Source organism: Schistocerca americana, chromosome 3 (assembly GCF_021461395.2).
Source record: "Schistocerca americana isolate TAMUIC-IGC-003095 chromosome 3, iqSchAmer2.1, whole genome shotgun sequence".
Classification (NCBI taxonomy): domain Eukaryota; kingdom Metazoa; phylum Arthropoda; class Insecta; order Orthoptera; family Acrididae; genus Schistocerca; species Schistocerca americana.
In genome coordinates this window covers 50,667,009-50,686,548 of record NC_060121.1, presented here as the reverse complement: position 1 = coordinate 50,686,548, position 19,540 = coordinate 50,667,009, and the positions used below count along the sequence as shown (strand labels likewise).

The 19,540-nt window shown below is 40.3% G+C and overlaps 1 protein-coding gene across 1 annotated transcript in view; it reads left to right on the top strand.

Annotated features, from left to right (window-relative positions):
• LOC124605505 (pre-mRNA-splicing factor ATP-dependent RNA helicase PRP16) overlaps window positions 1-19,540 on the top strand; it is a 186,628-nt gene that overhangs the window by 45,762 nt on the left and 121,326 nt on the right. The window contains exons 9-10 of the mRNA XM_047137238.1: window positions 1,925-2,083; window positions 18,619-18,861. Of these exons, the coding sequence (XP_046993194.1) occupies window positions 1,925-2,083; window positions 18,619-18,861 (402 nt within the window). The remainder of the gene's footprint in view (window positions 1-1,924; window positions 2,084-18,618; window positions 18,862-19,540) is intronic.

Genomic DNA, 19,540 nt, shown 5'->3' with positions numbered 1-19,540 from the left:
ATTTCTTTTTCAATTTCTTCACGTTTTTCTTGCAGCCATTTCACCTTAGCTTCCCTGCTCTTCCTATTTATTTCCTTCCCCACTGACTTGTATTTCTGTATTCCTGAATTTGCATGAACATTTTTATACTTCCTTCTTTCATCAATCAGCTGAAGTATTTCTTCTGTTACCCATGGTTCTTCGCAGGTACGTTCTTTGTACTTGTGTTTTTCTTTCCAACTTATGTGATTGCCCTTAATCCAGCATCTGATTTTGGAATCTCCGTGTGACCATGATGTAATCTAACTGAAGTCTTCCCGTATCACTTGGCCTTTTCCAAGTATACCTTCTCCTCTTGTGATTCTTGAACAGGGTATTCGCTATTACTAGCTGAAACTTGTTACAGAACTCAATTAGTCTTTCTCCTCTTTCATTCCTTGTCCCAAGCCCATATTCTCCTGTAACCTTTTCTTCTACCCCTTCCCCTACAACTGCATTCCAGTCCCTCATGACTATTAGATTTTCATCTCCCTTTACGTATTGTATTACCCTTTCAGTATCCTCATATACTTTCTCTATCTCTTCATCTCCATCTTGTGACATCGGCATGTATACCTGAACTATCGTTGCACTATTATAAATCCATATTGTAAGGTCAGCTCTAGGAATGCACACCAAGTTCTGTAAGACTGTGAACAAAACTGTGTTTCATATACTCTTCAATATCATGACAATAAAGTACGTTACAGTGGAAACAAACTTAAATATATCTGCAGCTGTACCAGTTTTTAATGGATTGTCGTATTCAGTAGCCCATGGAATGAATTTTGGTCTAAGTTTGGATGTAGTATGTCGTGCATCATCATACTTGTGAGGCTCCTACCAGTAGACTGGCAACATTTATGTTAAAGGTAAAAATTCATGAAGTTATCGTAAAGCCTTTTGTGATGTACTGAAACATTGCCAGTGTCTTAGTCACAAGTTAAGAGACTACAATTGATGAAAATACAGAGACTAAAATTTGAGGAGGATGTGCCAGATAACAAAGAAACATGGAAGAACAAGTACATCAGAATGATGACCAGAGTGGCAACAGTAGAAAATAGCCTTCAGAAAGGAAGACATCGACAGAAGGACAGAAGTATGGAACTCTCATTGGCAAGAGTAGTTCCACATAAAAACAAAAGTTGCCACTGTTGCATACATGCAGTTGTTTTGGACAACTACTGTATTTGAAGGGAATCAAAATGATGGAAGGTGCGACTGCAGCTTAGCAGCTGCTGCTACATAGCTGAGAATCATTGCAGAATAAGAACTTCACATGCAGATTTCAGTCAATATGTCAGAAGCACTTCATCATTTTAGAGTTGCTCTATTCTTCTCTTATTCTAGCATAACCCATCATTTCAAACATTACTGATAAAAAGCATGTATCATAAGCTTGTTTCCATTTCCCTTGAATCTATACCAAGATCATTTAGTTTTCTTGAAATATTTCTCTTTGTAATGTGCAGTATGCACTGTCTGATGGAGTACAAAGCACGGTCTTTTTTAAGAAGGTAGATTATATGTTCAGCCTTCGAGACATTACAGTGCTCAAAATCTTATCAGTTACAGGAACAGAGATGAAGAACAAGATACGTGTGACATCTGAATAAGAATCTGAAGAAATATAAGGGTGTTCAAATCTAGGTGCCCTTCAGAAACATTATCATGACGCGAAATGTTAAAATATGTATATGTGCACAAGATGACTTTTAGATTGAAGTAGTAGCAACAATTAACAGTTTACTGTACTACTGACCTTCTGTAAACACCTTAACAATATCACTTTAAATCTGTTTTAAATTGCTTGCAACTGCTTAGTGTTTTGCTACCATTTTGACATCTGGCAGCTACAAAAGATTGTTTTATTTTATTCTTGTGTTTTATGTTTGTGTTACAGGACATACGACAAAATGAAAATGATGAAACGGATTATAAAACTGATCAAAAGTTTGCAGAACACATGCAAAATGCTACTCAGGCAACAAGCGAATTTGCGAAGAAAAAATCTATACTCCAGCAGAGACGATACTTACCTGTTTTTGCAGTGCGACAAGAGGTACACTTTATTAGATGCCGTTATATCTCTTTCACATTTAAATTTGCTTAATTATGTTTTGTACCAATCGGTTATCTGTAATTCAATAATCTTGACAACTTGTTGTTGTTGTCTTCATTGTTGTTGTTGTAGAAATAATCTTTAACAGAGAAGAACCACCTTTATAAATATCAAGAGCTCAGATGGAAAACCAGTCCTAAGCGAGGAAGGGAAAGCAGAAAGGTGGAAGGAGCATGCAAAGGGTCGATACAAGGGAGATGTACTAGAGGCAATATTATGGAAATGGAAGGGGGCATACATGGAGATGAGGTGGGAGATATGAAACTGCATGAAGAATTTGACAGAGCACTGAAAGACCCGAGTAAAACCAAGGCCCCAGGAGTAGAGAACATCCTGTTAGAACTGCTAACAGCCTTAGGAGAGCCAACCATGACAAAACTGTTCCATCTGGTGTGCAAGATGTATGGGATAGACAAAATATCCCCAGTCTTAAAGAAGAATGTAATAATTCCAATTCCAAAGAAAACAAGCGCTGACAGGTGTGAAAATTACCAAACATCAGTTTAATAAATCATGGTTGCAAAATACTGACACGAATTCATTACAGAAGAATGAAAAAATTGATAGAAGACGACCTCAGGAAAAATCAGTTTGGATTCTGGAGAAATGTAGGAACGTGCGAAGCAATACTGACCCCTATGACTTCCTTCACAAGACAGGTTAAGGAAAGGCAAACCTACATTTATAGCATTTGTAAACTGAGAGATAGCAGTTATAAGAGTTGATGAGAACAGAAGGGAAGCAATGGTTGAAAAGGGAGTGAGACAGGGTTTTAGCCTATCCCCGATGTTATTCAATCTGTATATTGAGCAAGCAATGAAGGAAACAAAAGAAAAATTTGGAGCAGGAATTAAGGACCAGGAAGAAGAAATAAAAACTTTGAGGTTTGCCAATGACATTGTAATTTTGTCAGAGACAGCAAAGGACTTGGAAGAACTGTTGAACGGTATGCACAGTGTCTTGAAAGGAGGATATAAGATGAACACCAAAAAAAGCAAAATGTAGTCTAATGAAATCAGGTTATGCCGAGGGAATTAGAGTAAGAAATGAGACACTTAAAGTATTAGATGAATTTTAAATAACTGATGGTGGTTGAAGTAGAGAGGATATAAAATGTAGACTGGGAATGGCAAGAAAAGCATTTCTGAAGAAGATAAATTTGTTAAAATTGAGTATAGATTTAAGTCTTTTCTGAAATTATTGATGGGTGAATCACGTAACTTACGAGGAGGTACTGAATAGAATTGGAGAGAAGAGAAATTTGTGGCGCGGCCTGACAAGAAGAAGGGATCCATTGGTAGGACACATTCTGAGGCATCAAGGAATCACCAGTTTAGTAGTGGGGGGGGATAAGAATCATAAAGGGAGACCAAGAGATGAATACTCTGAACAGATTCACAAGAGCATAGGTTGCAGTAGTTACAGAGAGATCAAGAGGCTTGCACAGGATAGAGTGGCATGGAGAGCTGCACCAAATAACAACAGTAAAAACAACACAAAGAGAAGCTAGGAACACTGCCTGCAACATATCTGTATTCACTTAGTCTGCACCTAGCAGCCCACTATCTTGTCCCCGCACGTTTCTGATCTACCACTACAGTATCTTCCTCCATCCCGTACTATCCTCCAGTAGTTGCCTTGAACCTGACTCTTTGAAATGATTTTTAGCCAAATGATGTGTGGTCTTTTTGCTACATTACATAGTATACCATTAATACCGGGCAGAGCCATGCACGCTGCCACTATTAGCCTGCCCAGCCCATGTCTCGTGGTGTAGCCTGTGTGGTACATAGTCTCAATGGATCACAGGATTGTGCGTGTAAAAACAATATGCTAAGTGATCCGAACCAGGTTGCTCATTGCTAGACTTATTACCCCAGCCTTCCAGGTTGCACACTGATATGCAAGGGGGTACCCAGGGGGGGAGGGGGGGGGGGGGCATAATAACATTGCTGTGGGTGGAGCTTGTGTAGTACACATTTCTGTCCCTAGGTATGTATAGCACAACTCAGTGCCAGTTCAGTGCCACCTGTGTTGTCAACCTGGCTTGTTGTGTTCAACTGCAGTGATTGTTTTTGATAGTGCTGTTTTGTTCTTGTTCCGTTTTTTATTATGGCAAGCTTAGCGAACAATGTGCAGCTGTGAAATTTTGCTTTCTACTCAGTAAAAATGCGGCTGAAACTGTTTTAATGTCGAAAACAGCTTACCAAGATGACACTATGGTAGAACTCAAAGTGTACAGGTGGTTTACTTGATATAAAAATGGCGACATGTCCTGTTCTTGTTCTTGTTCTGGATGACCATCATCTGCCTGAATCAATGAAAATTTGAGAGCTGTTGCTCACAGACTGTCGACAGACAATTGATCAATTGTCAGAAGTTAGTGGTTTATATTGGGGCTCAGTTCAGTGAGTTTTAATGGAAGATTTAGGAATGAAAAGGGTTGTTGCCAAGTTTGTCCCTCGGGTTCTAACTGACAATCAAGACGAAGTGGAGTTGGAACATGTCGTGCTTTGAAACAACAGTTTGAAACTGATCCAGATTTTCTGTCAAAGGCCATTACTGGTTTCGAGTCATGGTACTATGTTTATGACCCAGAAACTAAGCAAAAGTCAAGCCAATGGAAGACACCGTCATCACTGTGTCCATAAAAATGCCCTCAAGTCAAATTAAACATCAAAACAATGCTGATTTGCTTTTTTGATGCCAAGGGTGTAGTTCATTCAGAGTTTGTTCCCCCAGGTCAGACCATCCATCAAACCTTTTCTTTGTAAGTTTCAAGAAGATTGGGCAACAGTGTTCACCAGAAAAGAGCTGATTTGTGGCAGGCAGGAGACTGGTTTTTGCACCACAACAACACACCTGCATACACAGCCAGCTCTGTAAGACAGTTTTTGGCTAAAAATGGCATGGTTACCTTGCCCCAAGCACCTTACTCACGTAAACCGGCTCCATGCAACTTTTTCTTATTTTTGCACATGAAAGAACACTGATTTGACAACATTATTGAAGAAGTCAAGAAAAAAAAAGATGGATGAGCTGTCAGCCATTTCTAAAGATGACTACAGAAAAGGTTTTGAACAGTGGAAGCACCGGTGGGACAAATGTATTAGTTGTAATGGAGAATATTTTGAAGGGGATAAGATTGTTTTGTAAACAATTTGGAAACATACAGCTTTTATTTCTTCACTGTAGTTCCAGTTAATCCATTTTTGATTGGAAGAGTGTATGCAACAGCAATAACAATTACAGGTAACCTCTACTCTGGATAATTTCTGTATTTCCAAATAATGCAAATCAAGACAGAGTTAAAGCCATTGTGTTCCTGTAGGGTTTGTGGTTTTCAGTAATTTCAGTAATTTTCTTGCATCCAACTAGGTAAATACCAGACTGGTACACGTATATGTTCTCAGACTTGAATGTGAGATTAACATTAGATGCAGACATTTCGGGTTTACAGATCCTGTCCCGTAGGGAAGTGATGCATCAAGAAGGGGCATCCAGCTACTAACTACCACTAACATTACCAAAACTGGCACAAAATGTCGCCCCCTCAGGGACACGAGAAAAGACAAAGAAGGGGGGGGGGGGTCATTGTGCAGTAGACAGGCACTTGTAAAAGTAGAGAGTTGCATATTAGTCCTTTGCATAGCACTTGACAATGAACACACACTTATATTGTGAGCACCATTTTCTGTTGCATTCAACTGGTAACTAAATATATCTGCTCATCTCACTCACTCAAACATCATGACAGAGTGAAGCACTTTTAACAGCGCATGCGTTAGATGTGCATCCGCAGACTTGTGACAGCAGCTGATTAGTGTTTCAAAATCCTGGTTTTCTGCATTATCTGTGATGGGCAATTGGTTAACAAGGGTCAGTTACATGTGGGGTCTTATAAATATTGAATAGGCCAGTTATACTTTGCCCACCCTGTATATACTCAGGGCTGGTTCAAAAACGTTTTTCCACACAAGCAATTTATCATTTGGCACCCAACCCCTCTCCGTTTGACACTTCCGCCTTTTTCCCTCATACACTTTCATCTGTGTCAGTAATTGTGATATGCACTGTATACAAAAATTGCACTTGGGTGCTCCCAGTGGCTCTCTCGAGAGGAGACTGTAAGAACTTCTCTTTACCGATGTCATTCATATTTACAGCTGTATGGAGCACAACTAGGACTGCAACATGGATGAAGAGGAAGATGCCATCTCAGTCATTTTTGAGAACACTTGACACTCTGGTTGCTAAGGGTTTATTTATCGATTGTCATTTTTTATTTGTACGAGGGTAATCCCAAAAGTAAGGTCTCCTATTTTTTTATAAGTACATAGACCTGTTTATTTCTACAATGGTTTACATCAGTTTACAGCTTGAACATTTAGCTATTTTTCGACATAATCACCGTTCCTGTTGATGCATTTTTGTAGATGCTGTGGCAGTTTTTGTATGCCCATGGCATACCAGCTCACCACCATTCTCTTCAGAAAGGGCGTACACATTCTCCACGACAACGCTCGCCCACACATCACTCCGCAAACCGTTGCTCTCCTGCAACAGTTTCAGTGGGACACAATCACCCACTCACCCTATAGTCCTCATTTGGCTCCCAGTGACTATCACCTGTTCCTAGGTTAAAGGAACATTTGGCCGGAAAGCGATTCAGCTCCAATGACGAGGTGAAAGAAGAGATTCATAACTTTCTGAAAAGCATGGCGGCGAGCTGGTATGACATGGGCCTACAAAAACTGCCACAGTGTCTACAATAATGCATCGACAGAAATGGTGATTATGTCGAAAAATAGCTAAATGTTCAATCTGTAAACTGACGTAAACCATTGTAGAAATAAACGTGACTATGTACTTATAAAAAAATAGGAGACCTTACTTTTGGAATTACCCTCATAGGTCAATGTTGCCATTTAAATTTACGTATAGTCTTTTGTAGATACTGAGTGGAGCAGTGAATGCCAGAAAATGGAATGCCAAGTGGAGAAATTTGAACATTTCTGACATAATCTTCTGTTTGAGTTCAATAGAGGTGCAAAGCTGTGTGTGGGGATAATGCCATTTGACAGAGCACGACTAGAATACGGTTTTCTCATTTCGAGGAAGATCGTTTTGACATTAGTGACTTTACACGTTCGGGGAAATCTTCAGTGTTAGATGAAAATTGTTTAAATGCATTAATCCACAATGATCCACATCATTGTATTTGACAACTGATAAATGTGACGAACTGTGATCATTCCACCATTGTGCAACATTTGCACGTTGTGGGCTACAGAAATTGGCGTATGGGATGCTGCATGCCCTAAGCCAAAATCATCAGCTGACCGTATGTGCATCTCTGCTTGCTCGTCATTAATTGGTTTATGAAAAACACCGACCATTCCTATCCCGATCATTACTGGTGATGAGAAATGTCGTCTTTATGCTAATATAAGGAAAAGGAAGGAATGTTCGAGCCCAAACAGAGCAGCAACACCCCGTACAAAGACTGTGTGCATCCAGAAAATATAATGTTATATATCTGATGGAAGAGTGACGCTGTGGTACATTATGAGTTGCTTCTCTGAGGTGTAACATTCACTGCTGACATGTATTGTCAACAACTGAGACGTCTTGCAGATGCAATCCGTGGATGAAGACCAGGGAGACTGTGTGAAGTGATGTCACTCCACAATAACATCTGCCTGGATTCTGCTAGGCTGACAGTTAGATTGGAAAGTCTTTCCGCATCTACCTCAGTCACCTGGTCTTGCTTCATCACATTTTCACATTTCCCTCTTTGTACCGAACAGCCTTCAAGGAACTACCGTTCCAGGTGAAAATGCACTCTGAACGTGGCTCGATGAGTTCTTTGCCTCAAAGCTACACAATTTCTCCAGTCGCAGAATCAAAAAGTTACCCGTTCCGGGAGACTATTTTAAATAGTGAAGGAGAAATTATTATTGATGACTGTTACGTTTTTTTTTTTAAACTAATGGAAAAAAAAATTACGCACTTATGCTCCAAGCCAATATTTTGCCCAGTCTTTAGTATTCAAGGAGTTGGCAGACAAGAGAACAAGTGCGAGGTCTCTGTATCGAATCTCACTGCTGATACTTTACTTAATTCTAACACCAGATTTATTATGACTGCAAATTATTCGATATTCAATGATTCGTTTATTATCTTTGCGTCCTTTACCCCGAGAAAAACAGAAAAAAAGATTTTTGTAGGAGGTTGGGGGGGAAAAAAGGATGCAAAATAACTTACCGTAAAATCAGTATAATCATTTTATTTATATTATTGTATCTACATTAGGGTCATTATATATCAAAACACCCAATAATTCAAGCATTTGTAATCCTCAATCTCAGATTTTCACAAAACTTAGCATATCTGCTTATAACATAGGGGTCTCAGACTACAACTATATTTTATATTGAACTTTAAATGTAGTGATATTCTGATAACTGGGCTCTGCAAGAATGTCAATGCAAAATGATACTTATCTACATAAGTGCCCATAACTCAGATGTCAAGTGTTTATGAAGCTTTTGATTTGGATTTTTTTTTTCCTTTATTTTTTCAGAAGTTGAGCAAGGCATGTAGTTAACAAATATCCAGTTATTGAAGCAGTAAAGTTCCAAAGAAAATTTTTAAACAATATTAATGTATGTCAATTTTCAATTTCAGAAAAATTACGAGGATGTGGAAAAATGCTTGTATCGCATTTTTCCAACCTGCTGGGAACCTGATTTTGGCCCTAAATAATCCCGTAGATTGTAAGCTTTCTAATAAAATAAAAATTTTATTTGGTCCTCTGATAATTGACACACATATCTGAAATCAGAATAATTTTTGCTGTGATGGAAAAGTGTCATTTTAAGTTAGTTCATCCACTCCCCACCTCAGATGCAAGAATAGCAAATTAGCATATTTAAGTATAACTCATTCTAGGCAGGCAAGTTAACTTTAAGTGAGAAAATTTATTTCCTTTCACTTGACTAATTCAGTAATTTTTTGAAGACTATACTATATATTATTTATGTGTTCAGTCAATCACCTGCTCAAAAGAGTTCTTAGACAGCAGTAACTTGTTTTTGAAACCTTTATAGGGATGAAAGGAATGAAACAATTTCTTAAATTCATTGTTGAGAATAACTGGCATGCAACACTTAATCTATTTGGCCTCAGTTGCTCATTGTCTTTCTGTGTGACAGGTCTTACCTGTTTGTGGCGCAGATCTGTCATTCCACTTGTACATAGTATGTTTTAAGTGAAGTAGTACTCAGTTAATTGCATTGGAAAATGTGAGTTGATGCACTGTTGGAAAATTACTAAAAGCACCATGTCATTTGGCAACCTGTACCTTAGTAAAAACTCTACACAAAATAGAAGAGTTGAGTGAAGCCCAATGAGACTTCATATTGCTGCTATCCAATATAAGCATTCCACAAGATCAAGAAAGTGCTGCTATGTGTGGACATCACAGATACTGTTTTTAAACATCACAAATACTATTACTTGAAAGTTTTTGAAAGTCATCAAAGAACTTGTTGTGATCCTTTTAAAAAACACAGACAAATAGTTAAAAAATCTTTGAGGCCAGTCTTTGTCTAAAACATTAAGTGCTAAAACCAGGCCAAAAACTGTGCACAACATGTCGTAAGATTTGTGAACAGAAAACTTACATCAGTGAAAGAAATGAAAGTGATGCAAATGATCCGGAGGTGACATCTCATGAATCAGTACTAAAAAGTCAAAGTATTGAGGATGCAAATAAAACTTTACATGATTTGGGGTGCTCTTCCTTAAAAGTTCACTCCATTCCAAATCACAGCAAGGCATCATATGGCAAAAAGAAGCTAGAAAAAGTGAAGCATGATTTGGATAGAGAAGTGGGACAGGCACTAGATTGCAGTATTGAAGATCCTGACCGTAGAGAAGAAAAATTTGATGATGAAATTGTTAAGAAAGCCAACGATTTTGATGCCATGATATTGTTAATGAAAGAAAATGTGGTTAGTGTAAGAGTAGCTTAAGGAATTGAAATTTTAACTTTAGCTCCACCCTCTTGATCAAAATAAAACATAATGTCAAAATTCAGTGTTAGTGAGTACATGGTTCGACAAGCAAGGAAGCTGAAAACAGAAAAGGGTATTTTATCAGTTCTTAAACCAAACGGGGAAAGTTATTGCCCATGAAGTAGTAAAGATTGTCACTGATTTCTACCAAAATGATAAACATACTCAAATGTTAAAAGGATCAAAAGATGAAGTTAGCATTCAGAAGAATATGTATATGCGTAACAGACTCATCCTTTGCAACTTAAGAGAACTGTACTCTTGTTTTAAATGAGAGAATACGAACATTAACATTGGTATTTCTAAATTCTGTTCGCTAAGACTGAAGTGGTGTATTTTGGCTGCTGCTGCCGGCACTCATTCACTGTGTGTGTGTGTGTGTGTGTGTGTGTGTGTGTGTGTGTGTGTGTGTTTATCCACCAAAATGTAAAATTGCTTTTGGGTGCAGAACACATTGAAGAAACATACAAAGAACTTATAAAATTTCTTATATGTGACTCTGAAAACTACTGCATGCTTAATCACTGTGATAATTGTCTCAGTGATAACAAACAGAAATTATTGAATAATTAAAACATAAATTAGCTTACAAAGATGCTGATGATGAAATTGAGCTCATCCAGTAGATAGATAGAGATCATCAGGCAGAACTGGTAAAACAGCCTGCAACTGTTGGTGAATACATCAACTTGTTGGTAATAAAATTACAGGCACTTAAACCACACTCATTTATATCTAAGTGTTAGTCAAAATCATTGAAAAAATTGAAAGAAAATCTAACCCCGGAAAAAGCAATTCTGTTAATTGACTTTGCTGAAAACTACAGTTTTGTAATTTAGAATGAAATTCAGAGTTATTACTGGACCAGAAGCAGCTGTACAATCCACCCGTGTGTGTTAATGTGGTAAATGAAGAAAGTAAATTGGTAATAGTGAACCATTGCTTTATAAGTGTAACAATTCTGTCATTAAATGTAACTGGATTTTCTCTTTTGATGCTAGTCAATTGTCAGGATGAGCATTTCTGCGAAGGGCATTTGATTCTAAAGCATTATATCAGAGTGAAAATACTAAATAAATTACTTTTTCTCTCTTAACAACATGTGGACAGGGTGGGTTCTTCCTTGGCTCAGGGATGAGGTAGAATGAAACAGCATTTTTACATAAGATAACTTTTATTGAAAGTTTTGTACAACTGTATCTTACTGGATGTTCTGGCTCGGAGAGCGGCAGCTGTGTCGTTTGCGAAGCCTTCTGCTGCGGCAGCGTCTGATTACGCCTGGTGGTGTGTATCTCGTGTCGCCGTCTCGCCCAGTTGACTGGAGATGCACCTTGTGCGGTGGCCCGTTTAATTATTGAGAGCAAAGTCGCGCATCGGGTAGTGATACCTTGGATGTGGCGTCCCAGTGTTTCTCTTCTCTAAGCGGCCGCGTGTGTTGTGCGTCGGCCAGCGGAGCGGCATGGCGGGGGAAGGCCAGTGTCCCGGACTCGAACAACGGACTCCCACTTGCCAGTCTTCGGCTGTCAGATCTTCATCCCAGCTCACAGGTGACTGCTGATGTGAGGCCGTCTCCTTCCCGTCCTCACGAGCCACCCGGGTATGTAAAAATCAGTCTTCAAATACCTTTTAACTTCTGTCTTCTGGCGCTGAGGCTGCTGCTTGCTGTTCCATTACAGCGGCAGACATGGTGCGTCTGTGTATGATGTAGTCTCTTCTTGCATGACGGTCTTCAGCACCGAAACTGACTGAAAACTACTGCTACTCTTCTCTCCTTGTCGGGCCCACTGCGTCTCGCGTATTTATTCACTTCAGTTCACTGGAGGTGAACGACTTCATGGGTATTGCCTCTTCTGTCACGTTGAAAAGCTTCTCGAAGAATCTTCTTAACGTCGGTCATTGGCTCTTGGAATGTAGGCGAGGGCCTTTGCTCACATGTGACAACTGAGAAACACGTGAGCCGGTCGGGCGATGCCCTGACGGCTGAATCGACAGCGTCCACTTATGTGGGGAGGGCGATGGCTTCACCTTAACTTGCCGACTTCACGGTCATTGTCTCTTCTGCTCTGCCCGCTGTTTGTCAGTATGTAACTCTCTAAACTAAACCAAGTTCTTCATTTATTTTCTAATTTCTACTTCACTTTGCTTTCACTAATTTATTTACTTATCTTAAGTACCACTCAACGGAACATGATGTAGGATTTGTAAATGCTTTCCAGAAGGAACTGGTTAAGTAGCTGGAGCATTACCCACAAGTGAAGAAAGTGCATTATTTCACTGCTGGATGTGCTGCTCAATATAAGAATAGAAAAAGCTTTAAAAACTTGTGTGAGCACAAAAACAATATTTCTGTTGAAACTGAGCATTCCTTTTTCGCTACTAGCCACAGTAAATCTGTGTGTGATGGTTTGGGAGGAACTGTAAAACGTAAATTGAGAAGAGCTAGTCGTCAACTAGCAGATGATACACAAATAACAACTACATCTGGCATTTAGGATTTCCGCAAAGCTAATATTGACAACGTTCTTGACACTTCTTAGAAAAAGTCAGTGTAGATTTCCTTTACAAGAACCTCGGTAACAGATTTTTGACAACCCACAAAATACCTGGTACCAGGAATTTTAACCATTGCAAACCACTTTCTTGTGATTCTTTAGAGATTAGAAGAGTAACTTCTTCTGAAAAGCCTTCCTTGATTATTTCATTGAATGAAAATGCCCCACAATGGACATGCACTCGTCCTCAAAAAAATTCTTTTGTAGCAGTTTCTAACGTTTTCCTGATGACCGTAGACTGTGTAGCACTGGGGTGCAAGACTCGCACATCTCTCACAGGTGATTTACATATTGTGTGGAGCCGATCTTCTTCTCAGGACAGATGGCTGTGTTGAACTTCACAATGCTTCTTCTCCAAAGATTTCATGCTGGTTAGGGAAATGATACTGAACTACTTTTCTACTTTTGAAATGATTTCTTACTCTCAGAATACTTTCATATCAACTTCGCTATATTTTCTTCTTCACACTAAAGCAACTACACAAGTTTCACATGCGCTTTCAAGTCTCACAAATCAACCCCATCTGGAAGAGCTTAGTACTTAACATATATCATTGCAGTCTCTTTTGGTTTTAATAACCCTTGTCAAAACAGTTCTTGCTCCTAGCAAGTCAAACAACAGAATATAAGAGACTCTAGATAAAGCATATTTCGATTGTTGTCAGCAGTCACTACTACTTCACTGTCAAAGAGTAGCCCTGGATTACTCCTTGTACTGGACATACGGCTTCCAAGGCATGCGCGGTCACCACTTGTGAACACCGATAGACTGACACAACTTTAGTCTTCTCGTAACACACGCCCATCCTGCACACACATAAACCATGGTGCAGTAGATGCATTTCCATACTCACACACTCATCCTTAAAATATCATGTGTTCAAGGGTGAAATATGAGTGTCTCTAGAATTTACCCCGAAATTCTCAACGCACTACAAGTTGTATATAATGACAGGTGGTACTTTGCTGTCGTCACAAATGTCTATGATGAACCCACCTGGACCAGCAGTGTCATTCTTTTGGCCTGAGAAGTAAGACTTGTTAGTTGCCTTTGGAAAACATTTTATGTGCAGTTGGTGTATCTAAGTCAACATCATTAGGCAGAATGTATTACTTTAATGGAAAAAATATGAAGTAAACAGAATATAATTTGTTACGGTGGATTAAAAACAGACATTCTCTTAAGAAGTTTCATTGATAGTTTCAGAGCTCTTCATTGCTGAACATTTACATTTTAAATTAACATTAGTGTGGCTAGAATAATTGTTGGTTAAAGATGCTAGTTCGACAGTTTAAATAAAGTTAACCCGTGCAAAGAAAATGTTTCAGTTAAATGTATAACTTTCGGCTCTGTACTTTCATGAGGCAGCCTGCCTACAGGTTATCGGTTTACATAATCCGATTTGAATGATCTTCTGAACAATGGTGTGATACATGTTTAATGAACATCCAATGTCTATCAAAACCTAGGGTGCTGCTTCTTTTTACTTTTTTAAAAAATATTATCAGAGTTTTGATAAAAATAAATCTGGTATCAGCTGTCAGAAGTTTTTTACATATTTAAAAATCATTGTTTGGAGCACAACAGCTAAAGTTGATTTTCTACACTCCTGGAAATGGAAAAAAGAACACATTGACACCGGTGTGTCAGACTCACCATACTTGCTCCGGGCACTGCGAGAGGGCTGTAGAAGCAATGATCACACGCACGGCACAGCGGACACACCAGGAACCGCGGTGTTGGCCGTCGAATGGCGCTAGCTGCGCAGCATATGTGCACCGCCGCCGTCAGTGTCAGCCAGTTTGCCGTGGCATACGGAGCTCCATCGCAGTCTTTAACACTGGTAGCATGCCGCGACAGCGTGGACGTGAACCGTATGTGCAGTTGACGGGCTTTGAGAGAGGGCATATACTGGGCATGCGGGAGGCCGGGTGGACGTACCGCCGAATTGCTCAACACGTGGGGCGTGAGGTCTCCACAGTACATCGATGTTGTCGCCAGTGGTCGGCGGAAGGTGCACGTGCCCGTCGACCTGGGACCGGACCGCAGCGACGCACGGATGCACGCCAAGACCGTAGGATCCTACGCAGTGCCGTAGGGGACCGCACCGCCACTTCCCAGCAAATTAGGGACACTGTTGCTCCTGGGGTATTGGCGTGGACCATTCGCAACCGTCTCCATGAAGCTGGGCTACGGTCCCGCACACCGTTAGGCCGTCTTCCGCTCACGCCCCAACATCGTGCAGCCCGCCTCCAGTGGTGTCGCGACAGGCGTGAATGGAGGGACGAATGGAGACGTGTCGTCTTCAGCGATGAGAGTCGCTTCTGCCTTGGTGCCAATGATGGTCGTATGCGTGTTTGGCGCCGTGCAGGTGAGCGCCACAATCAGGACTGCATACGACCGAGGCACACAGGGCCAACACCCGGCATCATGGTGTGGGGAGCGATCTCCTACACTGGCCGTACACCACTGGTGATCGTCGAGGGGACACTGAATAGTGCACGGTACATCCAAACCGTCATCGAACCCATCGTTCTACCATTCCTAGACCGGCAAGGGAACTTGCAGTTCCAACAGGACAATGCACGTCCGCATGTATCCCGTGCCACCCAACGTGCTCTAGAAGGTGTAAGTCAACTACCCTGGCCAGCAAGATCTCCGGATCTGTCCCACATTGAGCATGTTTGGGACTGGATGAAGCGTCGTCTCACGCGGTCTGCACGTCCAGCACGAACGCTGGTCCAACTGGGGCGCCAGGTGGAAATGGCATGGCAAGCCGTTCCACAGGACTACATCCAGCATCTCTACGATCGTCTCCATGGGAGAATAGCAGCCTGCATTGCTGCGAAAGGTGGATATACACTGCACTAGTGCCGACATTGTGCATGCTCTGTTGCCTGTGTCTATGTGCCTGTGGTTCTGTCAGTGTGATCATGTGATGTATCTGACCCCAGGAATGTGTCAATAAAGTTTCCCCTTCCTGGGACAATGAATTCACGGTGTTCTTATTTCAATTTCCAGGAGTGTAGTTCACAGACAATAAACGGGTATGTCACAACCAGCGCCGGCTGGTGCTCATTTTGGTTGGAGGGGTCCAGAGAAAGAAAATTAGCAAACTTGATAATGGAATTGCACCTAATTGATTGTTATATAACCTTCAGTTACGTCCTATTACTTAAAAATATTAGAACAATAATAAATTTCGTAATTATACAATTATAAATATAAGCCTTCAAAGAAATGCTGTAGCTAATAATATAGTACATACAGAAGCGAAGTCCTTTTTTCATGAGTTGCATGTGTACTATTCTAGTTAGTTGATGTGAGCCTAACCACTTGGTTTCTAGCTTCTCTTCCATACTTAATAAATTAAAGGGCATTTATAGAAACAATCTATTCATTTTTACTGTAAGAATATTCGAGTTTCAACGACACTGCTCCAAAATACGGAGAACTACTGAGAGATATGCCCGTTTGCTGTTTGCAGCATGTCACGCTGATGAGTGACAGAAAGAATAGGTCGAGGGGGTTGGAATGCAGTTCCGAACATGCGCCACTTCGCTTACGCGTCAACATTGCACGTAATTTGTAGACACAGCCACCTCATTTCAACAGCAAAGATTTTGCTGGTACTCCCTTACAGTATTGTAGGATCTCAAAGGTTGGTCACCGAATATTGAAGCAAGCTGTTTAACAATACGCTTCCTATTGTCGCAGATTTCAGCCAACTGAGGACTGGAGGGAAACTGCTTCAAAATATTTGATAGAGTAATAAGTGAAACGAGTAACGGATATGACATATAACAGAATGTTTCGTGTCAATTTAAGTTCCTGCCAGGAGAGCAGAGTATAGGCAAACATGCAAAGTTTCATGAAAATTTGAGGTGATGAGTGACATGACCTGCATAATTTGACGTGGAATGACTCCGTAGTAAGAAGTATAATGTGTAACCTATGAGCTCTGCATATGGTACTGATCATAGAAACTTGGAAAATAATAATTTTTGCAACATATAGCACATGTAATGAACGCTGAATTTTTGCATGTGTGTTGTTTTTTCAGTCACTATTCAAAACAAACATGGTTTACATTCATAAATGATTCTTCCGTATCACGCAGAATTGTGGCATATCACACATATCCATTGTCAGAATTACATGGAAAATGGGGTGGGAAAGAGGGGGCAAAGAGAAACAGAAAGAATACAGGCGACGAGATTTGATCCAGAGAGCTTGCGCTTCTAAGACTAAGCAATTAATCCCACAGGTATGGAGTCTATGAATACAAGTGACTGTAAATAGTATATAAGCACATCTAAAATTTTAAACTCGACTTTCTCGAAACTGGTTGAGAGTTGTGTCTTCCAGTTTAAATAGAGGTCTGTTGAGCACCTCAGTCAATTACAGAATGTCATCAGAGCAACATAACACATTGATCCAGTGCATCCTCCTCTTGCTCCACTGACAGCAAGTGTGAGATTCATTCAGTCATTCGGTTCCTGATTTTGTACAACAAAATGGTGGCCAGTATCCATTACCAGCTTGTGGAAACCTATGGTTCCAAGGTAATGAACTGTTGGTATGTTACCAAGTGTGTTAGATTATTTAAGTAAGGCTGTACCGACATCTACAATGAAGAAAAAAGTGGGAGACTGTCTTTCGTTCCAGGAGAGTTTGTACAGTGGGTTGAAGGAAAAGTTCACATTAATCACTGTGTGATTCTTGACTCCCTTAAAGTAAGTTTCACGCACATTTCATGAAGTCTCCTGGATGAAATCATGTCAGAAGGACTTAGATTTAAGAAATGCAAGGTGGGTACCAAAAATGTTCACTTCGGAACACTGTGAAAATCACGTGTTGGCTGCACACAAATTTATTAAGTGTTTTCAAACTGAGAATAAATTCTTTCTTGACTCACTTGTGACTGGTGATGGGTGTCAAAAAGACTGCCTCTGCATTGGCACCATATCCATTCTCCATCCTCCCCAAACAGTTTGAAGTTCAACCTTCAGAGAGGAAAATTACAGTGTCTTTGTTTTGGGACTGGAGAGGGCTCTTGTCGGTGGATTTCGTGCCCAAAGGGACCACCATCAGTGCTCCTGCATACTGAGAGATCCTACAGAAGTTTAGAAAAAATAAAAGACAAAACGAGAAGAATGTTGACTCGTGGTGTGCCTCCTCCATGACGACGCCGGACCCCAATACCACCTGGCTTACTCACAACTTTATTGTGTCGTTTGGATGGGGCGCAGTGACTCACCCACACTACTCCCCTGACCTGGCACCCTCAGATTACTGTCTCTTCGGAAATTGAAGTTCTTGGGTGGACTGTGCTTTCAGAACAATGCAGTGAGGGGAACTTCATATGGTCCCCTTGTCAGCCCAGTGCCCCAAGAGGCTGCTACGAATTGTGATAACATCCTGTATAGAAATCTTACAGTTGTGGCACCTCTGGTGTCCCTCCCAGTGTGGCATCCTGAGTGGCAGCTTGTGTCACTTGGGCCTTAAACCAGCCCTGTGTATGCTGCAGTCATTCCATGATTGCAGAAATTCTTAGGTCTGTCATGCTCCATTGATCAGAGTTCTTGTTTGTATTTCATAGTGTTTGATCCCTTTAGTTATGCTCTTATAAGAGTTAGTTCTGTTTCTTTGAACTGCATTTTTTCCATCCCTTATTGTTGATACTGAATGTTTATTTTTGTATCTATTTTTTTTTAGTTTGGGAGCCCTTGTCTCTATAAATTAGGCTACATGCACTATGTACCATTACCTTTATATTTCTCCTTTATTGTTAAAAGTTACATTTTTATCACTAATGCAATTTTTCTGTTTAATTTTCAGCTACTTAATGTAATCCGAGAGAATAATGTAGTGATAATTATTGGTGAAACTGGCAGTGGGAAAACAACTCAATTAACTCAGTATCTTCATGAGGATGGTTACAGTAAATATGGAATGATTGGCTGCACGCAGCCTCGTCGAGTTGCAGCAATGTCTGTAGCCAAGAGAGTCTCGGATGAAATGGGCACGCACCTTGGAGAAGAAGTGGGATATGCAATCCGTTTTGAGGATTGCACATCAGAGGTAGTACATGTTTTTACACTTAATAACATTTCATCAAAACATTTTGTATCTATGTTCTCTAATGTGATGCTCTGTAGCTGTACACAGTGATTTAAGTGTACAGACTGTTCACTTGACTAGATAATATTTTTGAAGTGAAGTGTGTGTAGTAAATTTTGATGTTATCATTGTTTACACACGTGACACTGTGTGTGTAATCTTTTGACATGCAAACAAATCCTAACTTCAGCTTGTTGTTGTGGTCTTCAGTCCTGAGACTGGTTTGATGCAGCTTTCCATGCTACTCTATCCTGTGCAAGCTTCTTCATCTCCCAGTACCTACTGCAACCTACAGCATTCTGAACCTGCTTAGTATATTCATCCCTTGGTCTCCCTCTATGGTTTTTACCCGCCACACTGCCCTCCAATACTAAACTGGTGATCCCTTGATGCCTCAGAACATGTCCTATCAACCTCCTCATTAGTTATGTGATCTACCCATCTAATCTTCAGCATTCTTCTGTAGCACCACATTTCGAAAGTTTCTATTCTCTTCTTGTCCAAACTGTTTATCGTCCATGTTTCACTTCCATACATGGCTACACTCCATACAAATACTTTCAGAAACGACTTCCTGACACTTAAATCTGTACTGTGCTCGATGTTAACAAATTCCTCTTCTTCAGAACCGCTATCCTTG